This window comes from Myzus persicae, unplaced genomic scaffold, assembly GCF_001856785.1.
Source record: "Myzus persicae strain clone G006 unplaced genomic scaffold, MPER_G0061.0, whole genome shotgun sequence".
Taxonomy (NCBI): domain Eukaryota; kingdom Metazoa; phylum Arthropoda; class Insecta; order Hemiptera; family Aphididae; genus Myzus; species Myzus persicae.
The window spans coordinates 46,768-67,489 of record NW_019103877.1 but is presented as its reverse complement, the minus strand read 5'-3'; the positions used below and the strand labels follow the sequence as shown (position 1 = coordinate 67,489).

General features: G+C 25.9%; 1 protein-coding gene across 2 annotated transcripts in view; it reads right to left on the bottom strand.

Annotated features, from left to right (window-relative positions):
• The window catches only part of LOC111035775, a 57,883-nt gene that overhangs the window by 5,140 nt on the left and 32,021 nt on the right, over positions 1 to 20,722 (bottom strand). For both annotated transcript variants that reach the window (XM_022317541.1, XM_022317542.1), the window contains 2 exons: positions 15,147 to 15,389; positions 14,329 to 14,505 (listed from right to left, as the gene is read on the bottom strand). In XM_022317541.1, the coding sequence (XP_022173233.1) occupies positions 14,329 to 14,505; positions 15,147 to 15,389 (420 nt within the window). The remainder of the gene's footprint in view (positions 1 to 14,328; positions 14,506 to 15,146; positions 15,390 to 20,722) is intronic.

Sequence of the window (20,722 nt, the reverse complement as noted above, 5' to 3'; positions counted from 1 at the left end):
TAATCAAAAATATTAGTATTAACGTTAAATGTTAATGGGTGCAGTTTTGTCTTATAGGTATTTAGGGTAATATAATATTATGGTAATATATTTATGTCACATACTCACGTCCACATAACGTAATCATTCTTTTCGTAAAATGGACATTCAGTTCATAAAAAACGATCATACCGTGCACTGGGTTTTTGAATGCATAAAATGAATAATTTGCGTCCGTCATGTTAGAGGGTTAAGTCTTTTTTAGACATCTCGAAATGACTAAAAAAACATACCATATTTGGACAACTTTTCATGAAATGTATATACCAAATGATCGCATTGCGTAATAATTGATTTCATTATACTATTTGGGCATCCATTTGATTATTTATTACTAATCAAAAAATCTAATTAATTACCAGTACACCTTTTTTAGGTCATTCATGATTGTGTTTGTACTGAGTAGCTAACATCATTATATAATTCATATTGTTACTGTCCAGATTTTTCAGCTGACGAAAAAGCAGACATATAGAGAACATTTGTTTATATTAGAGCTTGAAAAAGGGAAGATAATAAATTAAGATACAATGTGGATACAAGACTGAAAAAACTAGATACTACAGTAAAATATAGATCCATATTTAGTTTATAAAAAAGTCAGTTTGATTCAACATCTATATAGCATGAGTGCAGTTTAAAATGCTATTAAAATCGATAAAATACCATCAAATAGAGACAAATAATTAAACCCACGTGAACAAATCGTTGAAATAGTTGAAGGACAAGGTTATTATAATTATTAAAATATTGGTAATACAAATAAAAAGAAATTAACATCCAGATAATGATATTAACTGCTCAATATTATTCTTTAGTACTTATAGTTATGTAGATGTACAAAAGTTTGTCAAAATAGTAAATATATTTTTTAATGATTATTAGAGCTAGAATTTTGACGACTTTGCATTTTTTTTCTTCAAGAACTATACAGTTCTAACCAAAAACTAAATTTGTTTCGTGATGTAACAACTGAGAATGTGTAATTTCTATTTTGGAGTTTTTGCATATCTTGTGGCATTTTATTGCATTTTTATTTTTAAGCTCATTTTTACAAATATTACGTTCATTTTGTGTATTTAATTTTTGATCCTAATTTTTGTTTATTTAAAATTTTTTTAATATGTGTTGTATAGGTAATCTCAAATAGAGCCTATTATGGTACCCTTATAAAAATAGATCCTTTGAAATGATACTGACAAAATACCATAATAATATCGCCGTTATACCTGTTTTCGATAAAAATTATTGTCACCTGTCGGCGAATTGAAACTATATTAATAAAATAATATTAAAAATATTTTAAAACTAATACATTTGTCGGCGAAAGTGGGTATAAATCGAAAAATTAATGTAATTAATTGTCAATTTATCCCCATAAAATGAAAATTAAACGAACCCAAAACTATAAAGGTATAAAATAGAAGATTTAATAGTCAATATGATACACTCGCAAGTCAACTCAAATTTGAATACTCACCGATTATATTATTTCTCATACAAAATTATCACTTTTACTTCATATGGACAATAAATAAATTCAGCATAAGCGTCAAAAAGAAAAATCCCGCTTCACACTAAAGTATGGTTAAAAAAACTGTATTTAATGGCAAACCAGTCTACAGTCGATATTTATGTACCTATTTGTTTTTCTATACAACTTTAAACCATTTTATACAAATAACAAACCACCAGCAAACTTTTTTGTTAAAATTAGAAATTTAAGAGCTAAATTTAAGCTCATTGTAAATAAATAATTTTCAATTTTCAATTTATATATTAAGCCATAATCATAAATAGAGTTCATAGCAAATAACAATATGACCAAGCTAAATGAATATTTTTACAAAAATGAGTTCCAATTAATTTACAGTCGAGGGAAAACTCGGAGAGACTCACTGTTGTTAACTTTAAAACAGTATCCAATGATTTGAGTAATTCTAAGTGAATACTATGATACGAATATACGATACATTACAAGGAAATTGTATCTGCCATTGAAGTTCAAGATTATTATAATATTCTGAAAATATAGCTATAAATTAAATAAAATGGTTAACACCTTACAACAGTATAACACTACTTGAATAAAAAAAAAATGTAATGTGATACTCTGGAACAATGAAACGTATATTATGCTGTTAAAAATAAGTGACATAATATACTTTATATTTTGAAGCTTTTTAGCAGATTATAATATTATAGGACTACGTCATTGGCTCTTACTTTTTGTTACATTTCATTGCATTATACAATTTATATCTATTACCTACTCATTGCGAATTATAATTAATCAATTTTTATCATTTTATTTCAAAATATTTGTGTTAAATTGTTGTCAACTTATTTTTATTATTATTATTTATTAATGCATACTAAACAAATGTTAAAGAAAGTTATTTATCACTGCTCTCTACATAACTATAATAAGCATATCATACAACTGACAATACCCAATTCAAAAAAATGTGTTAATACACATTTTTTTCTATTATTTTTAAATAACTGGTACTTATCTATAATCGAAAACATCTGTTGTTGTTTTAAAATTATTCCTGAATATTAAAATAAGTTTTATTACGTTATAATTTCTATAAAAAAAAAGACACAAGTATGCGTATTTTTAAATGGAATACCGTAGTTGAAAAGGCAAAGTTTAAGCACCTCTCAAAACTTTTTTTTAATAAATATTAGGTAAACAACGTTAGGTATACTTATGTTAAATTTAAATGATATTTAATTCAGGTATTTGAGTATTTCATAGTAAACAACATTACGCACTTTATATAATAACAACTAGTAAGCTTGAAGCAAATGGAAAATATGCATTAAAACTGTAACGAAATAAAATGCTATCTTTAGTCGTTATTCAGACCATATTTTATATTTTCATTATAGATACCACACATTTAATAAAAAAAAACAGTCTTGAATATAATTTCTAATAAACTCCTGATACAATACTATAATTCCCGGATTTTATGGTTGGCTGTAACTACTTTACCTACTTAACTATAATGAAAATATTTAATATCAGATGTTATAATAATGTTAAGATTTAAGTTAGATGGTAAGTATAATAAAATGTAGGTTCTATATATTATAATACATACATAATATTTCAAAATATTTCAGACTGTTTCAGGGAAAAAAATTTAATTTTATATGTATTTTATTATATTATTATGATGAAAATTATCATGTCACATACTCACATAATATAATAGGTACCTACAATCCATTTGTTGAATTTATCATTTAATGAAAAGTTTTCTATTGCATGTAATGTATACCATTTTGTTTTTTAAACTGAGAAATACGAAACAATGTCAATGAGTGGATACAAAAATTTAATTTACCAACTTTCAAATCAAATATACAAAATACCAATACACTATACTATACAGTATAATTACCTACTGTTTATTCTACTATGTAAAATTCCAGTGTTTATTTCACGAAGAAGTATCCACTTCATTCCTTTATTTTGTATTTTATTAAGCAATGAAAAATGGTTTCAATTTCATGAAATGAATCAGATTTTATAAAACGTACCAAGTCATTTAAAAAAAAAAGAATAAACGTACCTATTATTACTTAATCTAAATAATCATTTTCGTGTTTACACAATTTGATATTGATACAAATATACTATATAGATATTTATCGAATTATTTATCTAAGAATAAACACTATTCGAAAAAGCTAAATCTGTAAGTATAAAGTAATTAAGTTTGAATTTTGTCACATACCTATCAACCTAATTTCATACTTCTTACATATATTAAAATATACATTAAATTAGTTTTTTTTTAAAAATGCCATACAGTAAAATGATTTTTTTCGCACTGTAAATACCTTAAAATATAATATTGTGCAAACTTTGACATTGTCTGTTAACACAATTTTTACAAAATGAACGTTTAATTGTTTGTTAATAGTACCTAGTTATAGGTGCTTACTTTTTATTACCTAAGAATAACACTTTCTCATTTAAAAAACAGGATTGCATAATATTTTATTTTATCACCTACACCAGGGATGGCGAACCTTTTTGTACCAGCGTGTCAAATAAAAATTTTGGTTGAATTTTGTTTTCCCTGCATGTCAACTAGTTCGATAACCCTTCAATTTTTTTTTCAAAAACTTTAATATTATCAAACTTTTACACATTCGTGTGTGTCATTAAAATAGTATGTGCGTGTCACGCTGTGACACGCGTGTCATAGGTTCGCCATCTCTGACCTACACAATACACATGTTAAGAAATAAGAATCACTATAAATAAAGGTAAGTTACTTTAGCAGAGCCGAATCTATTTGAGTTATCGAATTTAAATTTTGAGGATGGATTAATATTATAATTTAAAATTCCACTAAGAAAGGATTTTTCAATTTAAAGAGTTTAAATTGGCAAAAATATATTGTTTACGTACAAATTGTATATCTAAATACGTATTTTACAGCACGGCGACCTGTGGGTTTCCATAGTGACATGCAACCATAAGTTTTTGACCATCTAACTATATGTGTTTGATCGGTGTGTAGATACGAATTGTTCTGAGAAGTAAAATTCTTCAATCTATCTATATCTATCTTTGTATATATAAATAAATCCGTATTTTCCTTAGTTAAGGCATCACGCTTATCGCTTATAATTTAAAACAGATCCATCTATATTTTATCTATGATATAAAAGAGTTAATATATAATTTCTTAGTGCTCGTTTCACAGTGGAATCAATTGCAAGATTAATGAACAATTTTATAGTGAGTTTTTTGATAAGTGTTTGTTCATCATGGTTAGTTTAAGCAATCACGCTTAAAAATTTAAACAAACTTAAGTCACTCGCGGGCGGCCGTGCCGTACAATATGTGTATAGGTATATACAATTTGCATGTTTATTTTAATTAATCACTAATTTTCCGAGCAACTTTCTTAATTTTTTAGTAGAACTTTGTATTTTTTAAATGTTTTGGTAGCCATTGGTTAATCGGGTAGATCAGGTTTAAAAATACATAGACGCACAAAATCAAAATATTTAATAAAATCAAATTTAAACGTATTATTCATATAGCGGAGTTCGCAATCCACCACAGGTAGATGGTCTACCTGATAATTTAATGCTGAAACTATCACAAGCGAGTCTCATATAGAGTTAGAATTTTAAAAGGGAAACGAAGTGCTAGAGATCAGCTAGAAAATATATTATAATGATATAATAGATCTTTGTTTCGACACGACACTACGACAGTTAATTATTTGTCTATACTGTCGATCGTACGTAGCAACGCCTGCTACCGCTATATTCATGACCTAGGAATAGTTGCCCAAATTATAAACTACAAACTAACATAACATTTTTATCAGGTTAAGAGTTGTATGGAAAGTGGAAAACACCGAATAGCTCAATTATACAAATTGCGTTATCGACAAATAATATACTTTTCTTATCGATATGCGATAAACGTGTTTAACTATACAAATCATAATTATAACTATAGAATCATTTTTTAATTAAAAGTAAATATAATTATTATTATTATTGATTTTTGTTTTTTGAAACGATTTTTCAAAATTAGATTTCTAAGGGGGTAAAAGGGGTTTTTTATATAGCTATATAATACACGGGCAATGTGACGGGACAGCTAGTATATCATGAAAAAAAGTCAAAGTCAATTAAAATTAAAACTTTACATAGTTATAAATTAGTTCACTATTTAAAATATTTTATAAATATTATGTTCCTTTCAAAAACAGTATAGAAAATTTCGTAGAAATTGTAATTCTAATTTGGATATCAAGTTAAGATTAAGATTGATGGCAGCTTACAAATTATGACAATTCTAGATGATGCGTATACCTATGTATTGAAATCCCCTGCTTGGAAAATCTAATCGATTTATATTTGATATATATTTGGGGGGAGGAAGGAATTTCTCACTGACCTATAAGTATAAAACATGTTAATATGCCCTTGTAAATTTGATTACGTAAAACATGTTATGAACATGTATTAAATATTAATAACCTCAACAATTTCGTAGTAAGTAACTGTACGTAAAATACTAAACCACATAATCAATGAGAAATGTGATGGGCACTCATGGGAAATACAAATATTTAAGTAGAATAGATAAATTATAGGTCCCTGCTACCTGCTAACAATAAACTGATACGATATAAAATAAAACTAGGAAAACTATACCAACACAGAAAAGCAATTTTAGTTTATTAACACCATATAGGAGGTCTTGTAATTGTTTACGTCGGCTAAACTTTATATTAGCTATAGAATTCTTAAGTTTTTGATGGTTAATATCTGGATTGAGGACACACCGAAAATGGGTTATTGAATCCCAGGGGTTTGGCGTTCGTCATAAAATGTGAAATAATATTTTCGATCACACAGTATTTGTACGGTCGTGCAGTATAAAGGCATGACTAAATTAGTCGACTCTATCTATTGGCAATAAGATACAGAGTGATTCTTTTAACAATGAAAACTCATTATTCTGAAAGTAATAACTTTTTTTTTTTAAATTTAAATTTAAGATTTATATTATTTTATTAATGAGCAATTATATTATTTTGAGACATTATGAATATTAAATACTGAACAAATAGATTTGTACTCATAAACAAAACAAGTTTTTAACAGTGGAGTAACTTCTTCACTCATTTTATCAGTTTTATATAAATTGTTATTGCTTTAAAAAAGTAGCATGCTACGAAACAGTTTTTTTCCTGCAAGAAAAATTGAGAGATCACGGATATGATTTGGGGTATAATGTAGTGAAAAAACATCTAGTATGTAGTATGCTACATTTTGTTCAAAATTTAATGAATTAAAAATTAAAGATTGATTTTTAATACCAATACATAGCAATTTTTAATTTTAGATTCTAATCGGAGCATAGAATATATCGATTGATGTGTGTGTTTTTCTTTAATTTTAATTTTTTTGAGTCTGTGATCTTCTTTTGGGACAGTACAAATACTTTGATTCTCTTCAACAGCATTTTTTCTGGTAGGATAGTAAAATCTTATTGGTACTTTGTGGGTCAAACGTAAAAAATTCCTTATAGTTTATGAAAGCAATAGGAAAAATAAACAAACAATTAAGGAAAAGCTCAGATTTTGTGTAAACAAAACCAGTTTTTGAAAAATTTGTTTTTCAGTGTTACTGTAAAAAAAAATAACTGTTTATAGAAGAAACTTTCACTTAATATTTATATGAGCATGTATAATTGTTGACCTATATTAGTTGTCACGTAAATCTATAATATAAAAAAAAAAATTTATATGAACAATTTATATGTACCATAACATTTTCAAATTAATGAGCTCTTTTTGAATTATTTATAGGCATAAAAAAATGTTGAAGAAAGTTTTATTTGCTATCTTTTTTTGTCGATAAATTGTATTCGTTGGATCAAAAAGCTTAAAAACGTATTACAAGCCTCCGATATATTTCTACAATAGTAGCTGAAAAATATTAAAAATACAGAGGCATGATATTTTTTATAGACATTAAAATTCTAATTTTCACAAACTTTAAAAATGATTTTATAGTTATAAATATATCAAATTTTCAACTTTTATAGTTAATTATTAAAAAATTAAAACAAGATTCTACATAAGTAATTAATTTTGTAAAAATAAGTTTTATCTATCCTCAAAACATAACTTCTTGAAAAAAAATTGATTAGATAATATTTGATACCTTTTTAGTAGTTAATAAGCATACAATTACCTATCGAGAGTTTTATAAAAGTATCCTGTGTTACATTATGAAATCAAAAATCAAAATGTATACCCTATCTGTTTTACCAACAAATTTATAGAAATGAAAAATTAGGTAAATATGTAAGGGTTGCTTATAAGTGTCTAATGTTTTGAAATAAAAGAAAAAATATTTCAGAAAAACTGAACACAATTAAAAAGAAAGAAGTGGATTCTTTGTAAAAATAATCACTCTGTAGAGACAAACAACCAAAAATTACATGTAGATTTAACCATAAAAACACGAATATATTATGAAACATTACATTAATATCTGACATATCCGATATTTGATGTCAACCACGAAAACTTCATAATATAACATTAAACATAATGCATAACAGCACGCTATAAGATTACATTCAACAGCTTGTTAAATGTTAATGAAAGGAAATGATAAATAAATTTACATAAATATTGAAGCATAATATATCAATAGAACATAAGAACATAGTTAGCAAAACACAGAAGCGGTTGTGTTACAATTATCTGTAATTTTATTTTCTACTAGAAGCTGGTGCCTAAGTTTTTAGGTAGAATTGCTTCAAAAACACCATAAGAACCACTCTCATCCGCTGTTTGATTTTTTCCTAGGGGGAGGGGGAAGGGGGTGGGGATTATCATTTTTTAGATTCTGAGTGCAGCGATAAATGTAATGATTTTTCAATGATGTGTGTTTTTATATTTATTTATTTATTTTTTTTTTTTAATTAAATTTTTTTTTGTGTCTGCCATCACAGTTTCTTGCAATTAAAATTAAAATTGCTTCGACTTTCATCAACAGCAACTTTTCTGGTAGGATATTGAATCTAGTTGATGCATTCAGGAGGTCAAAATTTAAAATTCCCAATAGTTTTCAAAAGGATCAAGAAAAACAAGAATTTTTACGCAAAACTATTTTTCGAAAAAATCGATTTTGGTTTTTAGTATAACATTAACAAAAATGACCGTAGGTATATGACATTTATACTGAATATTTGTGTAAGCATTTTTCATACACCATACAATTTTCAAAATATTTTGATTTGTGTTGAACTATTTATAGGCATATGGAATTGTCGATAGTAATTTGTTTTTTTTAAACTTAAGTCGATAAAAAACTTTTCGCTTGGTCAAAAAACTTGCAAATGCAAATATAGTACAAGGTTCCTTGTATGTTGTTGTTAGTGAAAATTTAAAAAAAAATTGAGCGTAAATCCAAAATTATTTCTTATGAGCGTATAAATTTAGAATTTTGACAAAATTCTTAAAAATCATGAAAATTAGCAAATTATATTTAGTTAGAAATTCATAACATTTTTTTTTGTATCTGAGATTTAAAAATTTAATACAAAATTCCTTTCAATTCCTTTATCAAAAAAAAAAAACAGAAAGTTTTTACCGGAAAGTCAAATTAAATTTTTATGAGCGTTTAAAGTTGAAATTTTTACAACATTGGATGTTCACTCGATTTCTCAAGTTGCGATTTTTTTATTTGTTAGCAATTCAAAACGAATTACTGTAGACACTTGAAATTTACACCAAATGTTTATTTCATCAATTCATATACTTGATAAAACTGCCAAAATATTTTGACTCGTTTTAAGTTGTTGATGGACATTTTAAATTAAAATTTTTTTTTTCTATAAATGTCAATAAAATTTTATTGGTTTGGTCAAAAAGCATAAAAGTTTAATACAAAACTCTTAATAATTTGTTACAATAGCAGTTGAAAAATATTAAGAATACATAGGCACGATTTTTTTTTTATAGGTATTCAAAGTTCACATTTTGACAATATTTATGAAATTGAAAATTGAAAATGATTTTGTAACTAAAAATGTAAACAATTTTCAATTTTTACAGCTAAGGATTAAAAATTTAAAACAAGCTTCCACTTAAATAGTTTTTTCCATAACTAAGAAATCTAAAAAATATATGAAGACAGTATTTTTTTTTACAGATATTTTAAATTCAAATTTGGACGAAATTGCATATTAACACAAAGAATAACGTTCATCATTTTTTTGTAATTCGGTTTCAAAACAACCCAGTTTATATTAGTATATTTAAAATATTTCTTCGGCATCACTGATAATTTAAGAATAATATTAATTCAACTTACGGGCTACCATATTAATAATAAGTAATAACAATATAAAATATTCTACACTGACCCTACCGTCTCCGCTCAGAATCGTTTTTCGTATGCAATGGTTTGATATCATTGAGTTCAAATTTAATACCCTCCATTACAGTGACCTCTTAGACGTCTTATGTTCAGAAGAGCGACATACTTAACCCCCCTTTTTTTTTTATACCTAATGATATTCTAGACTATTATTAGTCTACAAATTGATCAATAATTAATCAATTACGATCATAATACATTATTTTAAAAATAAAAACTATTAATGAAATAAAAGATGGATTCGAGGTTTAAACCAACTTAAAAGTTAAATTTGAACTTTACTAGGCATAGATAGTGCGTAGATAAAACCAGGCATTCATATACATTTTCGAGATTTATATTTTAGTTGTTATAGCATTTTATTATTACTTACTCTTATTACTTTTTATATTTAAATTTTAATATTATTATTAATTGTTATTAGGTAGGTATCTGTGAAAGGCATTCAATTTTCAATTCAAAGCGGTTGGTCGATTATTTTGCCTAACAAGTTAAATTCCTAAAGTTACATAATAATTGTGTTTGAAAAGTATTAAAGTGTTTAAATGAACTTGACATTTGTACTTAATCTTTAGACTCATTATATTATTTATATAATTGTACATATTGTATTTGTAAAAAGAAAATAGTTTATTGTCTGCTTAAATGTACAGCTACGACACGATAATTGCAATAAATGCTACATAAATTTCAAATTAGAAAGTATTAAGAATCACGACATCCAATTACCTATCAAGAAATGTTTACAATTAGTTTACAGGGCAGCTTATATACGATATTACAGGGTTGAATAAATCAAAAACAATTTAAACAATTAATTTGAAAAGTTAAAATTGATGCACGCTAAAGAAATACATTTTCAATGGTCAATGTCCCAGTTTTATCAGTCATTTTCTGATTATATCTATTTTGATTGTACATTTGATACTTTGATTATTCTAGTCATTTTTCGGTAGTCATTATTTATCTTAGATATACTAACTAGTGTTTCAAATAAATAATGAAATCGCTATGTAAAATGTCAAAAATATATAAGGAATAAATACCAAGCGTAATACAATTTTTAAAACTTTCATAAAAACAATTTCTAATCATTTCTTTACGTTTGTGTGCCATATTTAATTAATTTTAATTTCTCTCGATTCTCACTATAAAATATCTACAAAATAAATTGTTGAAAATGAAATATATTATAGTGAACTACTGAACTAGTTGCAGATTTATACTAGGTTTCGGATCTATATTATGTAAACAAATGTATAATTAACCAACTTTGACAAATTTTTAACAAAATGTGATTCCTCTATTTTTAAATTTATTTATTAGATTTCAAGTCGACTAAATCATTAATTAAGTTCTTTTGATTACATTGGTTTAGTTATATGATGCGTTTGTATTGTAAAATGTAGTTAAATATATAATATGTTTATAAATAACAAGATTGGTTTCATTTAAAATATTTCCGTGTACGTATTTCGTAATAAACACATAATTTTAAAAAAAAACTATAGTATAAGTTACATATTTAGCAAATAATTGCCCTGTGGGGAAGTGGTAAAGCGCAAGTAATAAAATATTATAATACAATTTTCAAAAGATAAAATAGATTGTGTTAACGCAGCATTTTCTAGCTATTTCAGCAGTTTCTATTAAAAAATCAACCAAGCTAAAGCAAGATGGTATAAAATAATTAATTTAAATAATATGTATAATATTATATTTAAAAAACTATCAATTTTGGATTTTCAGGTTAAGCAATATAACTACTAAAAACACGAGAATGAACTTAGTTAAATGTTTAGGTCTCATATAAGCTGTACAAATATGAAACATTGCAATCAAAATTAAGAACAAGTTAGCTATTTGTAATTTATTTATTTTTGATGTCATGTGTTTTGAATAAGTACGAGGTACATAACGTATTAATATACACCTAAATATTAATTGTACTTACCATACTCAATGTTTATGTTTATATATTATTATATTTATAAGTAAGTATGTAAATTTGATAAATATGAAAGTGTTGGGCTGAGTATAAGTGTCTATACAATATGTTATAAATGTATGAGCGTTATGTTTTGAACTGTGCAGATAATATTTCAACTTGCTAAGAAATTTGAGTCATGTGATCGTCGTCCTGGTACTTAACATATACACGTATAAATGGTTCATTAAACATAAGAAGATATTACATTATTAATTATAATGAATAAGTGTAACGAAACAATTGTCTCTCGTCAGTCAGTCAACGTTATTGACGTCATATTTGTTACAAACATAACCTACATAGAGATCTACAAAATATGTTTGTTAATGTCCTTGCCAAACTTTATTACAGAAGCTTTCATCTCAAATTAATTTCTGACACCAACCCTTTAATAAAAAATATGGCCTCATTTTATATTTCTTATAATCCTCCTCTAAAAACGTAACTGGAATTTCGATTTATGAAATTAATAAATAAATAATTTATTGATGCAATTTATAATGTACCACCATAGTTACTTATCGTATAGATTGCATAATATTAAAAAAAGAAATTTTCACAGTAAAAAAAAAATACTTTGTTGTTTATTTGTTTTTAGAAGTGATATGATAAATTTATTATGATAGCAAATGTTACTGGAATTTAGTCTAAATAAAAGTGTAATTAAAATCGAATTTGTTTTCGAACATTCAATGTTTAATGACTATAATATAATCATTGATATTTTGTTTTCTTATTTTAATAATAACATAATTGTTTTTTTAATTGTATTATAATTTTTAATTGTTCTATTTAAATAAGTAGAGGTATGTATATTGAATGGATCTTAGCATGACTAAATATTTTTAATCATGTCGTTTGTTGATGACCCATATTTCTAGAAAATACCACTGTTGTTTAGATTAAAAGATATATAAAAACACATGATTAGAATAATAATTGATGCTGTTGATCAAACATGCTAAAATAACATGAGTTTTTGAAGTAGAATATACGTAAATATCCCAATATTGATCTAAAATACTAAAATATGTCGAGTTATTCAATATTCTTTAGACTCATAACATCTATAAATAATTAAATTTGTAGCTAACATTGGCATTATACATTATGAATAAATTCTAATTTCCATTTTCCATTTTCCTAAATAAATTGTTCAATTTGTTTGTGATAACAGATTGAAAATTTTTTATAAATAATAAATAAGTGATAATTTCATTTAATTAACCATACAGCTGATTCAGGAATATTGAGAGACTAATAGAGAGAGACAGATATTGATATCTGTGTTTTTTTTACAACATATTGTACAAATGCAACAATGAAATATTCAAACTATCAGAAAGTTATATTTTTCTATTGTATGATCCCATAACCGAATTTTATCAAAACTTATGAGCTATTAGGTACTACTTGCATTATTCTGCATAGACCCATAAACAAAATCAGAAGTCTGCAGTTGTAACTCAGATTTAAAAGATGAATTGTTAATGTACATTACTATTTTATCTACTATATTTTAATGCGAAATTCTTTATAACTAGATATATATAATAGTTAGGTACCATAGGTAAGAATAGGCACGCAAATTTGAAATCTATAATTCAGTTTAAAAAACTTTGTGATGGTACAAATTTACTTTAACCTTAATTCTAATGAGAAAACATGTTTCACTTTGCTTTGTTTTTTCAAAGAAAAAATACTGAAATATAATAGTTCATTATTCTTGATTACCTATTTAAAAAAAATGACAGTGTCGAATAATATATTGAACTATGATTTATAAAGTACATTATTTTCAAAAATTTACACATTGTAATATTGTATTAACTATGTCTGATCAAACAAATTACACAAATTTTAAAGTTTTATAAATTTAAAAATGTCACATGAATAAAAAGAAATATTTTAATCAATATTATTTGTGTGTGTAGTTAGGTACCAAAGAATACACAATTATTTTAGAAGTATCGTATTATTTTAGATTAAAATTTTTTTTCAGTGTTTTCTGTTGTATGCAAGTGAAATGTGTGTATTGAGGTTAAATTGTTTGATTAAACATGATATAGATACTTACGTACTAATGACATACTGTTGGGATTTTTTTGTGAGATTCATATTTCTTCCTGTTACCCAAATACTGATATTTTTTTAAATATTAAAACTCAAATAACTTAAATATTTATCAATTTCCAGTTTCTACAGACAACCATCGCTATTTTGAAATACTCGTATGTAGGTATGGTAAAATTTAGACGATTAAAACTTATTTATAAAGTGCTGAAAGAATTCTACTGCGATCTTTTATATTAACTAAATAGTTCTTTAAGCTAAAAATGTACTACCTCGATTGCATTGTGATCTCGAGAACAAGAAGCAATTGGACTGGGATAATTGAAACGTGCACGATCGGGATGCAGATAAACGGAACTAAATCGTCTTGATGTCGATGGACCCGGAACGTCGTACATATCAATTGTGGATGAACTGCAAGGTTTATTCGCCTTTTGGGCTGGACTTGCCTAAATAAACACATAGTAAAATACTACATTATAACATAACATTTTTTTGTTTCTTATAGTTTACATCCATTAGGTTTGTTTGACAACAGCCTTTACTCGTTTTCAACAGTTAAAACTATATGATTCAAAAGATAAGTTAAACTTTGCAGTAGTTTCTGTACAAGAACGATGATATAGTCTCTTTTCTCTCTAAATAGTCACCTGGAAGGAGACAAACGTGCGTAAATAGAGAGAAAGGGATAGAGAGAGAAAGACAATAAGACTGTAAGTGGGAAGGTTTGTACACTGCCACTGTAGGTACATCCTTATAATAGATACGCATATGTGTATTTACGTGTCGACCACTATATCAATTGCTAGACCTACAAATTTAAATTGAATCAAACTAATTTCCAGATATTCTTATGCAAGGGGAGACTGATTCAATACAAGCAACTTTCCAAAAAATTACTCTTGACTAGATTTGTGAGGTTGTTAATACACCTCTGAAAATGCGGGCTCATAACATACAATTATTTTAAGTACTATTTTAGATTATTTTACGTAGTTTACACTACGATTGACTGCACTTTTTAATTAAATTTATTCTAGTTTTGTTAAAATATTTTCAACATATGGTATCAAGTATTTGAGGTGATTACCTGTACAGATTCGATCCCAGAATCTCCGCTTTGCATAATGAGACTTTGTTCCTTAACTCCGAAATTTGGAGTATCAATGTTCTGTTTAGTAGACCACAATGGAATCATTTGTATGGACGTTTCATCTTTCGTTATTTTTTCATCATTGCCGTTATAATGTGTATTACTCATTTCAATTTCAATATCAGGGAACTTCTTTTTCTTCGATCTATCCCATTTCATTTTATTCTCCATCAATGGAATCTGAAAACCAAATAAAATAAAAAGTATACTATATATAAATCAATGGCGATGATAACAGAAAAAAAAATATAAAAATAAAAACGATAATTATAATAATAATTTTTTGAAACAAGAGTCACGACGATGAACATCCGAAAAAAAAATTTACAATAAATATTAATATAAGCCAACTGAACTCAACAAAAAATATTCCACATTTTCTTAGAATCAAAATTATTAATACTAAAAAAAAATGGTTGGTACATTGCAGTGTTTGTTATCACTTGTAGATAATATTTACACATAGTGATATGGAATTTTTCAACAGTGCTTTCGATGACGTATAAGATGCATATTACAAATATTTCATATCATAAACATACAATAATTAGAAAATTTTACACTACTAGTATTCTCCTAAAAATCGAATAACTTTTTTTTTTCACCAAGATTTTTGAATTTCATACAGTTCTCATGGACGTGAAATTCTTACCGATATTAGCGTTACATTTAGTCAGTTTAGCTCACTACTATTAGATTCGTTATATTGTCAAAACTTAATATTATGATATGAGGTCGACTATTAAGCTCTTCTATATCAAATAGCGGATTATATAAACCCTATTTTTTTGTAAAAAATTGATTCTATCAACATAAATCGTAGACAAATTCAATGAGTATTATAAGCAAAATTCGAAAACAGTCAAAGTATTTTTGAAATAATATCATGTCTATAAAATGTTGATATAGGTAATAATTAATATTTTATGAATATTTTAAGTACCTATCTTCGGTTATTCGTTTTTCAATTACAGAAAATTACGGAATCGAGAATTTAATTTAAATTATTGTAAAATCATAGCTCATAGCTCCATTGAAAAAACTAAAAAGTCTGATAACTGAAGATAAGCTGGAATACTAAGGAAGGTGTTATATACTAAAAATATTTTTTAAATCACCATTGTCAATGTATTATAGTCATATTTTTTAACCAAATAAGGTTAGGTATTGTTTAAATTTTCCTTAATTTTTCCAAACTATCTATAAGGGTCGGGAACCTGCGGCTCCGGAGCTACACGTGGCTCTTTGGAAAATGCCCACTAATATTAAGTAGGTACGTTTTTTTTGTGTGTTATTGTATTTAATTAAATAATATTATATTTGTATAAACAATAGTAATAATAATAATAAATAAATGAAACAAAGTTTTTCTATATTTTCTGAATGTAAGACGTATCATTATGTTTTCAATGCCTACCAATTTTTCAATGTAATAGCAATACTGTCTTTATTCTAATATTCTATAATATATTGTCTATACTAACAACTACAACTAAAATAGTAAAATAAAGTTTGTTCAAACCTGTGCTGCTCCCTGGACATCATGGTTTTGTAATTTTTCGAAAAAATGGCTCTTTCTTACGAAAAGGTTCAAGACCCCTGATCTATAGTGATATATATTAGGAAGTTAAACTATTTTAATGCAAAATCTTCTTGGCTGTTTTAAATTTTAAAAATTCATATAATACAATAAAACAAAATAGTAACAAAGAAAAAATATAACTAAACAATGGAAATGGACAATAGTAATGTTAAACCACAATTCTCTGCAAACATAATATAGTTGCCATCACAGTGACAGTGGAAAAATCTTATCGTAAATTCGGAACTCCGAAATGATAATTGAAGTATAGATATCAAACATATTACGTCAAATATAAGTGGAAAGATCAAAAGAAAATTGAACTTACAGCCAAGTGCGAGAATAAAATGTAACTAGAGAGTTTAAAGTTTGAACATTAGAGTTCACTTAAACATCATTTTCCGTTATCAAAGCTTTAAAATGATCTTTAAAAATGTATATTTTGAAGTATAGTCATAAAGGTAAATGTAATTATTTTGAGAACATTTTTCTGTAAAAGAATTGAAGTACTTACTAAGTTCTAAGAAAAAAACAATTTCAATAGGCATTTTACTGAGGATGGATTTTCAATACGATTCTCAGTCTTTGTGTAGAGTTGGTGATTTCTAAATGCATATTGCTTTATAGGTACTTAAATATTACTTTAATATGAAATACGTATTATAATATATGTCATTCTCAAAATGATGCCAATAACTGAAAATATTTTTTTTGTTGTTAGATTTGAATTCAATTGGTTCTTTTTAGTTTTTATGCATATCTTAATTATTAATTTAACCATTATTTCCATCACTTATTTAAATTTAAATTAATATTTTGATATTTATGAAATATTAAATAATTCAGTCTTAAATATAATGTTCAAATTTTAACTAGTCGAAAATGTGAAAACAGAAATCGATATAAATATATCACTGTATATTCGATGCCTAGAAACAATGGTTAAAAACTAAAATATTATAGGAAAATAATTTAAATAGCTAGCACAAGGGGTAATAATATTGTATTAACTACTATTTTTTTTTTCTTCACTTTATGAAATATTTATTTTATTTATTATTTTTTAATTTTTTTTCAATATCGAAATGCACTAAAATAGTTAAAAGTTTGTTTTTAAATTTGAATTTGTAAACGTTATTAAGAAAATTATGTTATTAGATTTTAATTTAATTTGTTTGTATTTTATTTTTATTTGTGATTTCTTAGTTATTTTTAATTATCAGTGAATAATATGACGTAATAATATTAAGTTAATGAAACAAAACTTTGATATTACAACAAACTATATGAATCTTAATAATATTAATTTATATTGATGTAATAATACAATAATATTTTTTTTTTATTGATCTTAAGCTTCGGCAACTGAGGCCCTTAGCTGTAGTAGGATTTGTATTGTAGGTTTTGGGACGGTAGGGGTAAACACGTGTGTGTTTGTTTTTGGCAGAATTTCGAATGGGGCACCCGTAGGTTTCTGCCATGCCCCGGGGGTGGGGGATGGCAGCACTTGTTCTCCGGTCACCGCGACTTGTCCGGAGAAAAATGCCGCCCGGTTGCCGAGGATCGAACCGCGACCGGCTGCGTCGCAGCGGACGCATCAGACCACTCTGTCACCTCATCCCCCACAATAATATTATATGACGTGACCTTGCTTAATATTTTTGGGTTGGTAAAATGTCTACACCATTAAAAAGGATCATCGAAAAAAAAGAATTTTTTCAATATCGGAAATTTAAAAAGTATTAATACCTGAATATTAATATAAATACATTCTGTAGCAATTAATAAATTAGCGATAAAATGCAGCTTCTATCATTGTTAAAATGAATTGGTCATGATGCTAACCTAGCAAAATTGCAATTCAAAATAAAATCATGTCAACATTTTCAAAGTAATTAAGGTAAATCAAACTTGTTCTACAACATTAAAGTACTACAATTAACTAGTCTTTAAAATCCACGAATTCATTAAAGGATTAAATTTAGATTTATTGGTTTTCCATTGATAATTTTTTCTTTTATTTGTTTTGTCCGAGATTATCCGAAACAGATAGATAATATCTACCCTCTCTAGGTTTCTAATTTATTTAATCAATCATGGGATGAAATGATGTTTGAAAGGGGACACATTATAAGGATCATTTTTAGTACTTTCGAAAAGGAATATATACAACTCCATAGTAATTTTTTATAAATGTCAAAATCGTCACAAACATATTAAAGTGTAAGTCAACATTCTTACATTTTTAATGATTACTAAATGCAGTATACCATGGAAACAAAATATACTTAAATTAAACATTTCCAGCATTCGGGCAACATATATTTTGTTTAAACATTTCAAGTTAGTTATTTTTTTTTAAATTTATAATTGACAATATAAACTTCTATGACCTATATTATTGAATATAATATAATTAACCACATTAATGTTATGTTGTTCTAAATAGAATTAAAAATCAATCACAATGTAACGTAAGAACACTAAAAAAAAAAAATGTCATCACCTGAAAAGTGTTTCCAAATAGAGTACAGATATTAGTTAATACGTAAATATAATTAACATGTTTTTTTTGTGATTATTGTAAGTACCATTTTTACATTAAAATAGTTAATAATAACCATAACTATTATAATAACGAAAGTTTAATTCTTTTTTGTATACTTTGTAATTTTATTCTTGTCACAAATCACTCAGATATTTAAATTACAACTGTGATGGTACTGAACTTTCAAATAAAAACATGGTCTTCTTCACGTAATATAATGCTTCAGCGTATAGTCAGGAAATTAATTTTCATTATTCTCTACTATTAAGATATTTTATTATTATTTTAGGTATAATAAGAAATTATTTAGGTAAAAAAAAAAGGTTTTTCATTATTAATAATATATATTTATAACTGTAATATGCACACACGTATGACATAAAAGTAATGTTGATTTTATATTGAATTACTAAAATATGATGAACACATGTGTAATTGATTTTAACTAAAGCCAACACGTATGGCGTATCATTACACAGGGTGATACAACAAGTATGCTCACCCCTTTTTTTCTTTAATAATGAAGTTTTTCAAAATCCGATATTTGGAATCTTTAAATATATTCAAAGATCATATTTTCATAGTCTTGAGATTTTTTGTACCACTTAAGGAGTGTCCTGTACTCCTGTGGCGATACAAACTTTTGTTTTTCAAATGGAAACCCCACTGTTTCACTGTAAATTATTTAGTGGACAATTTTGTTGAGAATTTTGTTATACTGAAATCAAAATTCGAACGAGTAGTTTTCTAGTTATTACACATTTTGTGCTAAGGATAATATAGTTTATAATAGGGAAGAAGCATATGATTATACTGCAGTATACGTTGTTATCTATAGTATATATACATAATATAAAATAATACGTCATTTTATATTTATTTAGTCTAACACTTAGGTAAATAGCAAGTAAAATTCTTCTTGATTTATTTGGTTATTTTTCTTATTCCATGTGTAAAACTGTATAAGCATATCCCTATTATTGACTATTATCCTTAGTACAAATTGTCCAATAACTAGGAAACCACAAGTTCAAATTTTGATTTCGTTACATTAAAATTCTTAAAAAAATTAGCCACTAAATAATTTAAAGAAAAAAAGTGGGCCTAACCTAGAACATTAAAGATTCCAAAAATCAGATTTTGAAAAACTTCATTATTAAAGAAAAAAGGGGGTGAGCATACCTGTTGGATCACCCTGTATAAAATAAAAACCAAATTTTTTCAATCAATGAAACTTCATCAAATAGTTCGAATAGAATCTGTAAAATTAATTTTTGTCTCCACAAGAAATAGAAGTATACTTATAGTAATTCAAAATTATTTAAAAATATGTTTCTTATTAAAAATGATTTAAAAGACTGTCTAGCTTCAGCATATCTGATA